At 38.2% G+C, this 16,570-nt stretch overlaps 1 protein-coding gene across 1 annotated transcript in view; it reads left to right on the top strand.

Moving 5' to 3' along the window:
* DCDC1 (doublecortin domain containing 1) overlaps window positions 1-16,570 on the top strand; it is a gene marked incomplete at its 3' end in the record, with an annotated part of 313,690 nt that overhangs the window by 16,349 nt on the left and 280,771 nt on the right. Inside the window, exons 2-3 of the mRNA XM_054725690.1 lie at window positions 2,180-2,349; window positions 15,959-16,228. Of these exons, the coding sequence (XP_054581665.1) occupies window positions 2,180-2,349; window positions 15,959-16,228 (440 nt within the window). The remainder of the gene's footprint in view (window positions 1-2,179; window positions 2,350-15,958; window positions 16,229-16,570) is intronic.

The raw sequence follows: 16,570 nt of genomic DNA, 5'->3' as shown, positions 1-16,570 counted from the left end.
TGAGGATAACCCAATTTTACAAATGAAAGAACTGAAGCTCAGAAAGGTTATAATACCCAAGGTTAAGTAACTAGTAAGTGGCAGAGAAAGACATTTTTTCTTACGTGCTATAGGTCTGTAAGCCTCCATTATCCATGTGAGTATAAATTATAGTTCTTTAGCAGCAAGTCTAGCATCATAGTCTTTGGGCTCCCAGTGTCTTGCAAATTATCTAAGAACTGTAGGAGTTAATCACAGTTAAAAAGGGAAATCCTCCAGATGCCCGCTCCCAAATGAAGAAGAGCCCTGGCAGTGGTCGGTGTGTCTGTTGATGCTGCTGGTGGTGTTCGTGTTGCTAGGGTTGCTATAGGTTCTTGATGACCCACATCATCACTGATAATCTCTTTGCATCCATCATCTGACTGGCTCTATGGGTCTGTGCTTAAGGAAGGTCTTTATGGCTCCAGTTCTTAGCCTCAGTTAAAAATCAGGGATTCCAGTATCATAGAAGAAGGAAGGAATGGATATTGGCAAACAGTTGGCAGTTTCTACCACAAAGAATTTATGAAAATATTAGAAGATGTTAATATATGGACAAATCAGGGCATTGAAATGCAGTTATTTTGATATATTTGATGTGTTCTTAACAAAGCAGCGAAAACTTTCTTTTTAAAAACATTTTATATTATTCTCCTGCTCCGAACATGCCATGGGCTCTCTAATTCACTCAAAATTCTAACAGTGTCTGGCAAGGACTCATGTTATCTCTACCCCCTCCGTGGCCTTTCTGCCCTCATCCCAACTGCATTCCCTCTTATTCATCCATTCTCCCTACTCCTCACACCTGCAGGATATACCCACCTTAGGGCTTTCTCACTCCTGGATATTGTAAGGCTAACTCCTTACCATTTTTGTGTCTTTGTGTAGATATTACCACCTCAATTAGGCCTGTGCTGACAAATCTATTTAAAAATTGCAATTCCCTCCATTTCCATGCTCCTAGCCTACCTTCCTGGACCAATTATTTTCCGTAGCATTTATCACCTAATATCTTAACAATTTACTTATTTCTTGTATCTATTACTTATCATCTGCCTACCCTAGAATGTAAGTTCCAAAATGGTACTTTTTCTTTCTTTGTTCACTAAAAAATTCTAAGTGCCTGAACAAGCCAACTACATTGTAGGTCTCAATAAATGATCTGTGGATGAATGAATGCTTTTATCACAGAATAGTGGTTAAAAGGTAGAAGTATATTTTTACTACCTTACAGTTATTTCCTTCCCTTAGTAGTGGTATATCATGTAACTTGGGGACTCTGGAGATGAGATTTTGTAGCCATGTTTATCAGCATTGTGAGTGGCTGATTATACCTTGGAAAGGAACCTATAACATTCTTTGATATCATTTCTTATGGGCATATTGTTTTGGTCTTAAGAAATTTTAGGTTGTCTGTGGTGTGTGTTACTTAAGATTTCTAGGCTGCAAATAAGAGAATCCCAGCCTCTAGCTTAAGAAAAAAAAATTGGCTTACATACACAGTAAACTCAAGAGATGTGGTTTTTCAGGGATTTAAATGTTGTCATCAGGAATCTCACTTTTTAATCTCTCTCCATTTCTCACTTTTGCTTTCATCTGCTTTGGCTTCATATGTTGTTCTTAAGGCTAGCATTCCAAGAGAACAGAGCACTACTTTGTTTTCTTCATGGAGACTCTGAGGTAGCAATTGCTGTGTCTGGAGAAGGCACTTTGGCTAGCCTTGGACACACTCACTTCTCTGCCTGGGAAACAAAGCTCCGTAATATACAGTTCCATGAGAATCAGGAGGAAGCTAGCTTCCAAAGAGGAAAGGATGCAGACAGACCAAAAAAAAAATGTGTTGTACTGCACTTTTCAGTAACATATTCCTCGTGTTAAGTTTGTTTGTATAATAAGCGATTTTTTAACAAACAAAAATTAAAATACTTTGCAACCAATTATCATATTTTTCTTAAGTAGGATTATACCAAATGATTTAGATCTATAATTTTGTCTTTCTTGGGTTCTCATCTCTGTTCATTTCTAACAAGATTTCACATTTAGCAACTGTTGCATAGTCTAGAACATAATGAGAAGTAGATTGTGATTAATGCCCAGCCTCAATTTATAACCCCGGAGGATTTTACATTTTACATTGAATAACATTCTTCCTTATTCTTAGGCGAAAGTGGCAAAAATAGAAACAGAAGATCACAGAGCATCACTTTCTCATTCTTCTTCATCATCCTTGACTAAAGCCATGAAGGAATCACAGCAAAGCAACTCTGAAGGCACTTTCAATGGGGATACCATTCACTCAATTGACAAATATAGTTCAAATCATTTACCAAGGTAAGAATATTATTTCAGCAGCTTAAACTGAATTCTGAAGGGGATTTAAAAGTACTTCTAGAGTGTTGTCTTTGTAAATGCTCAAGATTTGGTGGAGATTATGATGTCAATAATAAGTTAGAGATGTGATGGGCTATGAAGATTGTTTCCTGGGTTAGAGTCCTTCAAGTTTTTTCTGTTTTATGGGAAGTAAAAGATAGCTGATGCAATTAACACATATCATAGGAGTCTTGACTAGGACAGGTAGTACAATGATAATAACAATAATGGCAGGGAAGATAAGATTTACTATGTGCTAGCTAAGTTGAATTATACCTATTTAGTTCTCAAAACAACCCTGGGAGGAATGTAAGACAGATAATATTTTAAACATCTCCATTTTACCTGTGAGGAAACAAAGACCTAGAGAAGTTAGTTAACTTAGCCAAGATTACACAGCTGGGAAGTAGAGAAGGTAATTCTCTACTTGAATCCATACTGATCTACGTCCACAGCCAGAGCTCTTAACTATTACTGTATATTCTACCACACTTCCCGGAAATATAAAGCAGAGGAGACAAAAGTATTTTTCCTTTGTTTTTCTCTATTAGAAAGTGAGAGAGCAAAAAAGTGTCTGTCGGGTATTGATAAACTATTGGTTGGCTAACTGTGATGAAATAGTCTTTATGTTAAATGGAAAATGTGAACTATAAGAGCATTAAAGAATATGTTCATAAATTAAGATTATGTTAATCTTATAGAAATGCTAGATCGTATGTGTATCTTGGAATGGTTTGATAGTTTTTGTGTTTTGTCACTAAGTTTAGATGAAAATGAAATCTAAACTTTCAGCTAATTTTGTTTTGCCTTATTTCTCTGAGCTGTGAGGAATATTTGCAGTTGTATGAGATTATTTACACAGTGCTTCTACTTTGTCTGAATCCAAACTTCTTTTCTGTCACTATTGCCTGTTACCTAGAAAGTGAAGTAACTAACTCTCTTCTCAGTAATCGAATGGAAAGCCAAGGACAAGGCCCAAAGGTCTTTTTTTTAATAAAAAAGAAAATAATGAATTTCAACCTGAAAAGAGTCAAGTTCATAAAGGCTAATGGTAATCTAAGATCTGTTTGTACTAATATGATTATCAGAGAGAGGCAATTTTCTCTATGAGTAAAGACATTTTCCAAATTGCTGTCAAAACTTTTCTTGCCTCATCTTTTTTTTAAATATATATTTCTTATTGATTTCAGAGAGGAAGAGAGAGGAGAGAGGTAGAAACATCAATGATGAGAATCATTGATCGGCTGCCTCCTGCATGACCCACACTAGGGATTAAGCCTGCAAACTGGGCATGTACCCTGATGGGGAATCAACCGTGACCACCTGGTTCATAGGTCAACGTTCAACCACTGAGTCACACCAGCCAGGCTCTTGTCTCATTTTGTTTTCTTTGCCACCTCACTTTCACCATCTTTGTGATATTTTCATGAGAAATAATTATTAAAATATAATCAATTTGTTGTCCCTTTACTTATATCACAGAGATTGTGCTTTTCTTCACTAATTAACACATTGTGCAATTGATAAAATATGCCCACATATATTAAATTCATTCATTGCAACCATACAGTAATCAGTCACTTTACTTTCATGTTATTATCTGATGCTATTAATTTACTCTTTATTATATTTACACTATAGGCCCGGTGCATGAAATTTGTGCATGGGGGTGGGGGGTGTCCCTCAGTCCAGCCTGCACCCTCTCCAATCTGGGATCCCTCTCACAATCCAGGACTGCTGGCTCCCAACTGCTCACCTGCCTGTCTTCCTGATTGCCCCTAACCACTTCTGCCTGCCAGCCTGATCACCCCCTAACCACTTCCCTGCCAGCCTGGTTGATGCCTAACTGCTCACCTGTCAGCCTGATTGCCCCTAACTACCCTCCTCTGCAGGCCTGGTCCCCTCCAACTGCTCTCCCCTGCAGGCCTGGGTCCCCCCCAACTGCCCTTCCCTGCAGGCCCGGTCACCCCCAACTGCCCTTCCCTGTAGGCCCGGTTGCCCCCAACTTCCCTCCTCTGCCGACCTGGTCCCTCCCAACTGTCCTCCCCTGCTGGCCATCTTGTGGTGGCCATCTTGTATCCACATGGGGGCAGGCATCTTTGACCACATGGGGGCAGCCATCTTGTGTGTTGGAGTGATGGTCAATTTGCATATTACTCTTTTATTACATAGGATAGAGGCTTGGTGCATGGGTGGGGGCCAGCTGGTTTGCCCTGATGGGTGTCCGGATCAGGGTGGGGGTTCCCTTGGGGTGTGTGGCGGCCTGGGCAAGGGGCCTGTGGCAGTTTGCAGGCCATCCTCGCCTCCTGGCGACCCAAGCGGAGGCCCTGGTATCTGGGATTTATTTATCTTCTATAATTGAAACTTTGTAGCCTTGAGCAGAGGCCAGGGCAGACCAGGGCGGGTGGGAAGCTTGGCTTCCTCCATCACCGGGGGCACCCCAAGCGTCTTGCTCTCTCCAGCTCCATGGCTGCTGCCATTTTTGTTGAAATTTATTTATCTTCGAAACTTTGTAACCTTGAGCAGAGGCCAGGGCTGGCCAGGGCGGGCGGGAAGCTTGGTTTCCTTCATTTCTGGGGGCAACCCAAGCTTAGTGCTTGCTCCAGCTCCATGGCTGCCACCATATTTGTTGGGTTAATTTGCATACTCGCTCCTGATTGGCTGGTGGGCGTGGCTTGTGGGCTTAGCAGAGGTACGGTCAATTTGCATGTTTCTCTTTTATTAGATAGGATCATCCACTCTTCTTTTCTCTTTCTTGTATTCTTCCATTGTTTTTCCTCTATCACTCTCTGCTCATTTATTTGTAACAGAGTGAAAACTGCTGTGCCAAGATCCCTCCCCCCAAAAAACTAACTCCAACACAATAAATGAGTTTGACATACTGTGCCAAAGGTCCGATCTTGCCATTTCCTGACTTACCACTAAGAGGTCGGATGACTGGACAAGTCTAGCCTCATTCCTGTGGCAACTTCCAGGAAAGCAGCACAATAGGAAACTTTTCCTACCCAGCTGTAGTCTGATGTATTCCAGGTGACACAAATGGAATATATTATCAGTCATTATTGGTCACAAGTATCTAAGGATAATTGTGCCATATTTATAGAAAATGTCTCCAAATGATGCGTGGAAGATTTTAAAATAAAATAGCATTTTAAAATTAAGAGAATGGCCTGGTTGGTGTGGTTCAGTGTTTGAGCATCGACCTATGAACCAGGAGGTCACAGTTTGATTCCAGTCAGGGCACATACCCAGGTTTTGGGCTCAATCCCTAGTAGGGGCATGCAGGAGGCAGCCAATCAATGATTTTCTCTTGTCATTGATGTTTCTATCTCTCTTCCCCTCTCCCTTCCACTCTGAAATCAATACAAATATATGAAAAAATAAATTAAATTAAGAGAATGTTGTAAAAAACATCTCTATCTCACATATAAAATATTTTGTTTTAATGATTTTTAGCTGATGATCATGCAATTTCATAGATTTTTATCCATTACATCCTATTTTAAAATATATATATATTGTATTGATTTCAGACAGGAAGGGAGAGTGAGAGAGATAGAAACATCAATGATGAGAGAGAATCATTGGTCAGCTGCCTCCTTCATGCCCCACAGTGGGGATCCAGCCCATAACCTGGTCAGGGTCAAACTGTGACCTCCTGGTTCATAAGTCAATGATAAACCACTGAGCAACGCTGGCCGGGCTCATTACATCCTTTTACTAGTAATCTTGATTTCAAGGAGACTAACTGCCTAATTCATTCACTCACTTTATATGTCATTTTAGTTATCTTGGATATTTTTAATCGAAATGGGTCTTAGAGTCTTTTTTAAAATATAAACTCTTGGTTATATCGCCTAATTTCAGTATTCCAACGATGAGCTGTCAGGTGTTTCCATGGAATGGATAGCAGGAAGAAATAAAGGGGGACCGCAATAGTGAATGAAGCAAGGCAGCACCTCCACTGTTTTCAGCCCCCATTACCCAACAAATTACGCTTTTTTAGATTTTACAGATCTAAACATTCACACATTATTTCCTTTAAAAATGTCAAAAGACTAATTGTTTCTTTTTGAAAATTTTAATTGCCTCAGGAAAAGTGATATATAATATCTATAAACCTCCCCCAGTTTTAGATTTCAAATATACCTTATTTTTATTCCATTGCACTTTTGCACACACAGATTTTTTTTTTTCCTGTGGGTGGGCTGATTTATGTCCTGACATATCAATTGGGATACCCCTACCAACATCTCTAGGCCAAACTAGAATTATAGTTCCTCTAGTGTTGAAAATAAAATATGTGTGAATTATTCACTTTTATTATTAACTTTCTATGATGTTTAAAATACATTTTATCTAACAGTTGTAGAATGTTATTTATATCTTTAGAGGTTATTAATTTTCAAGTTTGGGCAAGGGTAGGATGAAGTTTAATGAAATCTCTGTGCTTTATGTTCTCCAGAGATTTTATACAAGTTTCCATTCATCACACATATGTGGGGTTATTTCTCTTATTGATTGTATTCCAGTATTTTAAGATGATGCTTTGTTCTTAAATGTACTTAGGGTCATTTTTCTTTATGTTTACATTTTCTTATTTGTATTTATTTCAATTAGAGAGTTTAATTATCATTAGAATGGTAATAGGATAAAGATAAGTTTTTAAAATAACAGTATTAAAAAATAACTCTTTAGGAAGGTTTAAATGCTATAAAAATATAAAGCAAGAAATATATGCTTGTCAAATATACAGTATAAATAAATAATTTAGATGAAAATGGTTGACTACATTTAACAAAGAGACTACCAAATAATGACGGGCTAAAGAGTGGTTGTTAGATTTGATGTACTTCATTGTATATTGTAAGTAATTGCTATCCATAAAAATTCTATGGCTTCTGTATAAGAAAAAGAGACACTTTGACAGGCAACACTGGTATGAAGCGACAGCAAGTACAAATCCTTGGCAACTGTCATTATCCTGCTGTTGCATTCACATCCAAACTGTGTGATAACTTAGAGCTGCATGGTTGTTATTGAGCCATGTTCTGTCAAAGTAGCCACACTTTCTACTGATGAATAGAATTATTAGCCCCATGCAGATTACTGTCATAGAAATGTAAACTCACCAAAGATGCTTTCTGCTTCAGAAAGGAAGAAAATTAACAAAATTCTATGTCATTTTATGCTTATTCTGACATTTCCGGTGAGATGTTTCTTATTAAGTAAGGTAGAATTTTTAGAAAATACCATATTAGTTTATATTTTAACTCATTATAAAAGTATTCAAAATTTGTAGATTTTGAATAAAGCTAAAAGTAAAGCAACCATGATTAGAAAGTTGATTGTGTAAGTTAGGCTACTATTAGAAAGTAATAGGAAACTGAAACTGACTATTAAAATGAGGAATAGTCATTATCTCACATAACAGGAACTTCAGAGGCAGGGCAATTCTAGGGTTAAGTTCAGTGGTTCGGCATGTTATCAAAGAGCATGGCCCTATGTAACTTTCCCACTGCCATCCTCAGAATATTGGCTAGATCATTGGTTTTGACTCTTCCTACTCACAAGATAGCTCATCACAGGTTCACGCAACAATGTCCAATAAGAAGATCAATGTTTGATCATTTACATCTCTTTTTCATTATGGCAAAAAACAAAACAAAACAAAAAACTCCCCAGAAGTCTTCTCGAATGTCCCATTGGCCAAAATGGAATCAGAAGTTGATTACATAGCCTGCAAGGGAAATGAAGTTACCATCATTAGTGTTAGACCATTAAGGATTCCTCCCCTGGAGCTGATCAGGGGGTACTTTCCATGAGCATATAAAGAGGTTGAATACTCAAATGTAGTTGACTGTTTTCATCTAAGGAAATTCAGGGAAATGACTGAGATAAAATGAGCATTACCTGACATAACTCTTGGCTTGAGCTTTAGCATATTTTATTTCATAAATTGTGTTTGTTTCTTGTCAGTTGCATTTTTACACTATGGCATAATTATCAAAGAATAATTCCTGCATATCAATCTGGTTGAGTTCCTGTGGAAGTGAAAAATATGTAAAACAAGGATCTTATTCTTGCAGAATGGGATATGAAATCATCTGAAATCACAAAGCAAACATATCAGTATGCAAATCAGTATATCAGTTCATACACAGGACTTGGGCAGAATGATTTAGAATAAGGATTGACGAGGTCTGGTGGGGTTAACTCCTTTTATGTGTCTTATCAGCTTGAACAGTTTTGTTAAATCCTTCTCTATACCCCTAACCCCTGAATTTTTTCCTGATAGAACCAAGACTTTTCCTTCACAGTAATTATAAATTTATATGTGTGACCATTTGTTTAACATTTATCTCTTCTACTAGACAATTATGAAAGAGGTTTCTAGAAAACATAAGCACTGAGTTCAGGTTAACATTTATTAAATATTTACTTTACTGAAAGATGTACAATAATGGGTACAGATCTGTTGAGTGAACACCATTGGCAATAAGGCATACAGATAAGAACGATGGAAGGCAATGAGGTGCAGTTATAGCTGAGGGATATTACAGGGAGCAACGAGCAACAGCAATTGGTAGAAGTCCTTGAAGATGAAATCAACAAGTATGACTTTATTAGGAGTTTTACTCAAATCACTATAAAAATCCATTAAAATTCACTAATGCTGTAAAAGCCAAGGAAATGAGAAGAAAAATTGACCCTGTCAAAATTAGAGGCATACCCTTAAATCTAGTCACAGTCTATTTTATCTGCTGTATCTATATTGCTCCCTGAATATATTTTCTTATGCTTTTAGACCTCACATCTTTACTTGGTTATTGCTTTGTGAAGCAAAAATTATAAATTAGATTAAATAAAAATCAAAGAGTAAAGCATAATTAAATACTAGCCTGGGTTATCAAGGGGCTTGTAAATTCCACAATGTATAAGATCTGTCCCTGATAATCTGTTTGGTTATAGTGGAAAGCCGACATGTAGATGAGGTACAGTACTGTTTGAGAAAAGAATAAAGGCTTAATTAATTTATTAATATGCTTTTATAATTTTGTGATTTATCATATCCATTGTATCATATGTAGAAGTTGTCTAAAAGATTTATTTGCCGCTCTAACCGGTTTGGCTAAGTGGATAGAGTGTCAGCCTGTGGACTGAAGGGTCCCAGGTTCGATTCCGGTTAAGGGCATATACCTCAGTTGTGGGTACATCCCCAGTGGGGTGTGTGCAGGAGGCAGCTGATCGATGTTTCTCTCTCATCGATGTTTCTAACTCTCTATCCCTCTCCCTTCCTCTCTGTTAAAAAATCAATAAAATATATTTTTAAAAAAGATTTATTTGCCTAAAGTTTGATAAATTTTAATTAAATGATAGTTTTTACTCACACTGATTCAAGGTTAAATTTTGGTGTTTTAATTCATCTTCCCCTAAGCATATAAACTCACATAACCACATTTGTTCTTTGATCTTTTTTATTATCTAATTTCTAATAAATTATTCAAATTGCTAAAAGAAAACATCTTTTTTTCTCAATAACTGACTGTAAACTAACTCAGCAGTAATGTAGATGTTTTTTTAAAACATACCAGAACATTTACATCCAAGTGAATGCCTCCCTCAACCCCCTTTAAAATAATGTATAATCTCAAAGCATTTTTCAAGTTCCACTTTGGATTTTCCCATCAGCATTTGTGGCACATTCCGTTAAATATCTTGGATGATGTCAAAATTTAATCTTAAGTGATTACATTAGAATTATCCAGAAAATAAAATATCTGGATCTAAATCTTATTATCCATTATCTAAAAAATGGGTCATAAAACCTGGGTAAATAAATGGCTAGCATGATAGGTAGACATTTAATATGGTCTCCAAGATTCCTACCCCCTGGTATATAGTATATACCTGGTATAATTCTTTCTTCTTGAGTGTGGGGTGGGATTGTGAATATGATGGCAGGTCATTCCCATGATCAGTTTACATTAAATGACAAAGGAGATTTATTTTTTAATATACTTTTAAGAGTATTACAGATGTCCCTCTTCCCCCCCCCTCTTACCCCCCTCAACCCAGTTACCATCACACCCCAGGCCTTCACCACCCTATTGTCTGTGTCCATAGGTAATGCATAAATGCATATAAGATCTTTGTTTAATCTCTTCCCAATCCCCCTCCCTCTGAGAATCAGCAGTTTGTTCATTTCCATGCCTCTGATTCTATTTTATTTACCAGTTTATTCTGTTCATTAGATTTCTTATTTGTTTATTTTGATTTTTAGATTCAGTTGTTGTTAGGTATGTATCTGTTGACATTTTGTTGTTCATATTTTTTATCTTTTTGTTTTTCTTCTTCTTAAAGAATATGCTTCAACATTTCATATTAATACTATTTTGGTGGTGATGAACTCCTTTAGCTTTTTCTTATCTGTGAAACTCTTTATCTGTCCTTCAATTCTGAATGATAGCTTTGCTGGGTAGAGTAATCTTGGTTATAGGTCCTTGCTATTCATCATTTGAATATTTCTTGCCACTCCCTTCTGGTCTCTGCATACTTTCTGTTAAGAAATCAGCTAACAGTCCTATGGGCATTCCTTTGTAGGTAACTAACTGCTTTTCTCTTGCTGCTTTTAAGATTCTCTCTTTGTCTTAAGCCCTTGGCATTTTAATTATGATGTGTTCTGGTTTGGTCTTCTTTGGATTCCTCTTGTTTGGCACTCTTTGTGTTTCCTGGACTTGTAAGTCTATTTCTTTCACCAGGTAGGGGAAGTTTTCTGTCATTATTTCTTCAAATAGGTTTTCAATATCTTGCTCTCTCTCTTCTTCTGGCACCCCCATAATGTTGGTACGCTTGAAGTTGTCCCAGAGGCCCCTTACACTGTCTTCATATTTTTGGATTCCTTTTCTTTTTGCTCTTCTGGTTGGGTGGTTTTTGCTTCCTCATATTTCAAATCGTTGATTTGATTCTCAGAATCCTTTAATCTACTGTTGAATCCCTGTATATTCTTTATTTCAGTCAGTGTATGCTTAATTTCTGACTGGTCCTTTTCCATTTTTTAGAGGTTTCTAGCAGATTCTTGAGTAACCTTATAACCATGGTTTTGAATACTATATCCAATACTTTGCTTTTTTCCATTTCTTTTATTTGTGGCATGTTTCTTTGTCTCCACATTTTGTTTGTTACTATGTATTGGGTAGAGTTGCTATGTCCTTGAGTTGGTAGAGTGGCCTTGTGTAGTAGGTCTCCCAGTCACCTGAGCTGGGCACTCTATGTGCATCCCTTTGTGGATTGTGAGCAGTCTTGTTATAGTTGAGACTTGATTGCTGTCGGTGTCACTGGGAGGAATTGACCTCCAGGCTAATTGGCTGTGAGAACCAGCTTTGACTATAGTGGAAGAACTGCTGTGCAGGAGATACCCCTATGGAGCAGGACTTGCTTCAGTGGGGCTTAGGTGTTCACTGAGTCTGCCCCTTGAGTGTGTTGCTTATGGATGTATAGAGTTGTAATCTGGTATGGTCTGACACTGACCACTGGGTACACTGGCTCTTGGGTCTCCAGGGAGGTGCAAAGTCAGCCACTGCCTGTGGCCACCAAGCAGGAGCTACAGAGAGATCTGCAGATTCCTCTTCTTTGTATCAGGTTTGGAAGTGCCCAGATGAGACCCAGCTATGAAGCAAGGGAGACTGGTGGTGGTGCCAGATCTTGGGCCTTTTATTGATAGGTTTGGGGCTCCCTGACCCAGCTGCAGTTGTTTGAGAGATTTTAGCCTGAGCAAGGACAGGCCATTAATATGAAAAAGCTGGTGCACACAACTTGGGTGGGATTGTAAATTGGATGCGGCTGGGTCTTAAGGAATCAGCAGGGCAGAGCAAACAGAAATGGCTGCCAGTGAGCCCTGCGACTGGGAAGGTTCCAGCATAAGAACAATGATCCCTGAGAGCACCTCCATCTGGGAGAAATCCACCCCCAAGTTCCTGCCCTGATGCCAGATAATCCAGTTCCTCCTTGTATGTGTCTGTGTTTCCTAGAGCCTCACCTGGTGCTGGAGCTCAGAGGAAGCGGGACCTTGTAAGTTTAGTTCATGGTGCTGGCCTTTTAAGGGGAACAGCTGAGTGTCCAGCAGCCTCTGTGTCACTGAGCCCCAATCCATGTTGGTTTTTACATCCCATAGTTCTTACTGCCTGTAGGGATTTCCCCCCCCAGCTCTGGGACCCTGAGCTGGAGGTCTGGTGTGGGGCTGGGACCCCTTGCTCCTCCGGATAGCCTCCTCATAGATGATCTCCCTCCAGATTCAACAAAGGAGATTTTTGCTGTTGTGGTTAAGGTACATAATCAGTTGTTTTTTAGTTAACCAAATGGGAGATTATTCTCAATGGGCCTGACCTAATCAGATCAACTCTTAAATGACAATTCAGATATCAGAGTCAGAAGAGTCAGAGAGGTAAGTGAATTCCTACTGGCTTAAAAAATGATAGTCACTATGAGTTCTGTAGCAGTAAGGAACTAAAGTCTGACAAAACCTGAAAGAGCTTGGAAGAAGACCCTGAGCAACCGATGAAACTGTAGCCCCAGCTGGCGCCTTGATTTCTGCATTTTGAAATCCTGAGCAAAGGGTATAGCTAAGCATTGCCCAGACTTCTGATACATGAAAACTGTGCAGTAATGAACAGATGCTGTTTTAAGTCACTAAGTTTGTGCTAATTCATTGCTCAGCAATAGAAAACTAATATAGATAGACAGTTAATTGATAGATAATTTTTAAAAGATATGTTTTTGAAGTAATGTGATTGATGTTCATGTGTCATCCTACTATATAGTGGCATTTAGTTTTCAGGCTGAAAAAGAATGCTTTTATGCCAATAACACAGTGATGAATTGGAATATTTGAAAGAAATTGAGGTCTAGCTTTTTATTTCACTTTTTTGAATTTTTATTATTGAGAGTACTATAGATGTCCCCTTTTTCTTCCACTGCACTCCTCCACCTGGTTCCCACCCCACCCTAATCCTTCACCACCCTTTAGTCTGTGTCCATGGGAAGTGCATAAATGCATATAATTTTTTTGGTTAATCAATTCCCACACCCTTTCCTCTGAGATTTGTCAGTCTGTTCCATGTTTCCATGCCACTGGTTCTATTTTATTCGTCAGTTTTTTTGTTCATTAGATAATACATATAAGTGAGATCATGTGATATTTGTCTTTCTCTGATTGGCTTATTTAGCTTAGCATAATACTCTCCAGGTCCCTCCATGCTGTTTCAAAGGATAAGTGATCCTTCTTTGTTACAGCTGCATAGTATTCCATGGTTTAAACGTATCACAGCTTTTTTTTCTCCACTCATGTATTGATGGTTACTGTTTCTAAATCTTAGCTGTTGTAAATAATGCTGCTATGAACATAAGGGTGCCTAATTCTTTCTGGTTGGTGTTTCAGGATTCTTAAGATATATTCCTAGAAGTGGGATCACTGAGTCAAATGGCAGTTTCATTTTTTATTTTTTGAGGAAACTCCATACTGTTTTTCATAGTGGCTGCACCAGTCTGCAAAAATGGGACTACATCAAACTATAAAGCTATTTGCACAGCAAAATAAACCAGCATCACACTGAAAAGGGCCTTACCTGGTGTGGCTCAGTTGATAGAGTGTAAGCCTGAAGACCGAAGGCTCCCAGGTTCAATTCCGGTCAAGGCCACATACCTTGGTTGCAGGCTCCTTCCTGGCCCAGGCCCTGGTCAGGGCTTGTGCAGGAAGCAAGCAATCAATGTGTTTCCTTCTCATCGATATTTTTCTCTTATCTTTCCCTCTCTCTTCCACTCTCTATAAAAATCAATGGATAAATATCCTTGGGTGAGGATTAAAAAAAAAAAGAAAGAAAAGAAAAGGGAACCCACTATATGGGAGAACATATTTGCCAATGATACAGTGATAAGGGGTTAATTTCCAAAATACATAAAATACTCATACAACTCAACAAAAGGAAGACACACAATCCAATTTAAAAATGGGTGGAGGACCTGAATAGACACTTCTCCAAAGAGGACATACAAATGTCAAGAGGCCCAGCATTTTAGATGGTAGGAAATAATGAATGAGATATAGTGATTCCAGCTATCAGGTCTGCCAGGGCAGACATCAGTGCACAGCAAGAAAGTATATTCCTATATACAAGGGTAGCATAGAAATCTTACTGAGGAAGAAACTACTTGAAGTCTGTGTATATATGAATTATTTACTGATATAATGAAAGATTTACAGTAGAGACGTAGCATAGACTTGTAGGACAAGATAATAAGACTGTAGAATATTAAGAATAAAATCTGTGTTATAAAATTAGGTCAAATTCCAGCATGTGGTAGAAAACCTCATCAATATGTGAACACAAAGAGAGGTTATTATTTAAAAAAAAATGACCATTTCCTAAAATCATTGGAAATAATGATAGGAAATAATGGTTATGTTAGAGGAAAAGGAAGAGGTGAAGTTTCCGAGCCAAAAATGTGGCAGTCTACTAGAGTTGTTCTTATGTGACTAGAGTATCTTAGGAAGCAATGAAAGGTTTCCTAGTACTCTTTGTGCCGTTCTGGAGTAGATTTACTTTCCTAACTTTCTGAGTATTCTGGTAATAAGCTGTATTACCTGAAACCCTCAGGATGTGTGACTTTCAGTACCAAACCAGGATGAGTTAGTCACCTTAATCTCAGGTCTGCTGTGAAGCCTTTCCCAACTTTATTCCAGCCTATATAAGTTTGTCTTCAAGGAGTTTAAGCAGTTTATTTAACATATATTCTTTCTTCATTAGGGTTTAGTTTGCAACTTTCTCAGGGTAGGACCCACATCTCCTTAACGTTTGTATTTCCTAATACTTAGCAGAGTGCTAGTGTTGAAGAAATTAATCTAAGAACTTAAAAATTTTACTAACATTGTTTCAAGGGTTGCACAGCTTTCTTCTTTAAGTATGTAAGTACATTTAATGGTTATGCATATGAGTGTTTTCTTTTTAATCCTCACCAGAAGATATTTTTCCATTGATTTTTAGAGAGAGTAGAAGGGAGGGAGGGGGTGGAGAGAGACAGAGAGAGAGAAGGAGAGAGAGAGAGAGAGAGAGAGAGAGAGAGAGAGAGAGAGAGAGGTGCTGGTTGCCTCCTGCACCCTGACTGGGGGCTGGGGTTGGAACCTGCAACCCAGGTACATGCCCTTGACCAGAAATCAAACTGGAGACTGGTTGGCGGGCCAGCGCTCTAACCACTGAACACACTGGCCAGGGCTGAATGTGGGTTTTGTCCTAGGATCCGCTTGGGTTCAATTTCTCCCTGCCAACTAAATAATTATTTGAGCTTGGGTGAATTAATTAGCCTCTCAGAGTCACAATTTCTTAAATCTGGAAAATAGGCATAAAAATAGTACCTACTTCCCAGGAATATTTGTAAGGATTACGATAAGCAAAATAATGGCTAAGTGTGTAGTATGTTGTCTAGCACATAGCACAAAACTAGTTATTATGTGGTAGTTGTTAATAAGTGAATATAAATCACTTCACTGTATTCTTCCATGCATTGTTTCTTCCAGGGAGTTTATGTCATCCCAGGCAAAAGCAGTTATTAAAACTACTGAAGATTACTTGCAGCCTCAGTTTGGCCCCAACAGACTGTTGCTTTCAGCAGCAATATCAGAAGGGTCAGGACTTCAAAATTGCTCCACACATCAAACAGTATCAGATCATAGCCATGGTGAAATATCAGACCCGGATAGCTACAAATCAAACAGGAACAACAATTCCTGTTTTATATCAGCATCCAAGAGAAACAGACCTGTCAGGGCTCCGGCGGGTCAACCGAGGTAATCAAAGCTGTGCTCTCTTCTTTTTAACCAACTGTTGAAGCTTTTCCCTTTGAGCAGAATTCATAATGCTTCAACTGGTTATTTCAGACATTAAAATGCAGCACATCTCTAGCGCTAGGGTTTTGTTTCTGTGTTGTTGTTTTTCTTTGAAAGCATAAGGGTAGAAAGTTGCTAATTCCACTTGTGGAAAACATGAAATGCACTTCAAACATGAAACTCTAAAAAAATATTTAAAACAAAATCAGTCTAGGACCATGATAGATCTTTGCTTACCAGGTATTTGTTTAAAAATAGAAATGCATGCTTTTGGTATTTAACCAATATTCCAAAATAAAATTA

This window comes from Eptesicus fuscus, chromosome 13 (genome assembly GCF_027574615.1).
Source record: "Eptesicus fuscus isolate TK198812 chromosome 13, DD_ASM_mEF_20220401, whole genome shotgun sequence".
NCBI classification, from domain to species: Eukaryota; Metazoa; Chordata; class Mammalia; order Chiroptera; family Vespertilionidae; genus Eptesicus; species Eptesicus fuscus.
The sequence above is the reverse complement of the archived record's forward strand: the minus strand, read 5'-3'. Positions and strand labels throughout refer to the sequence as shown.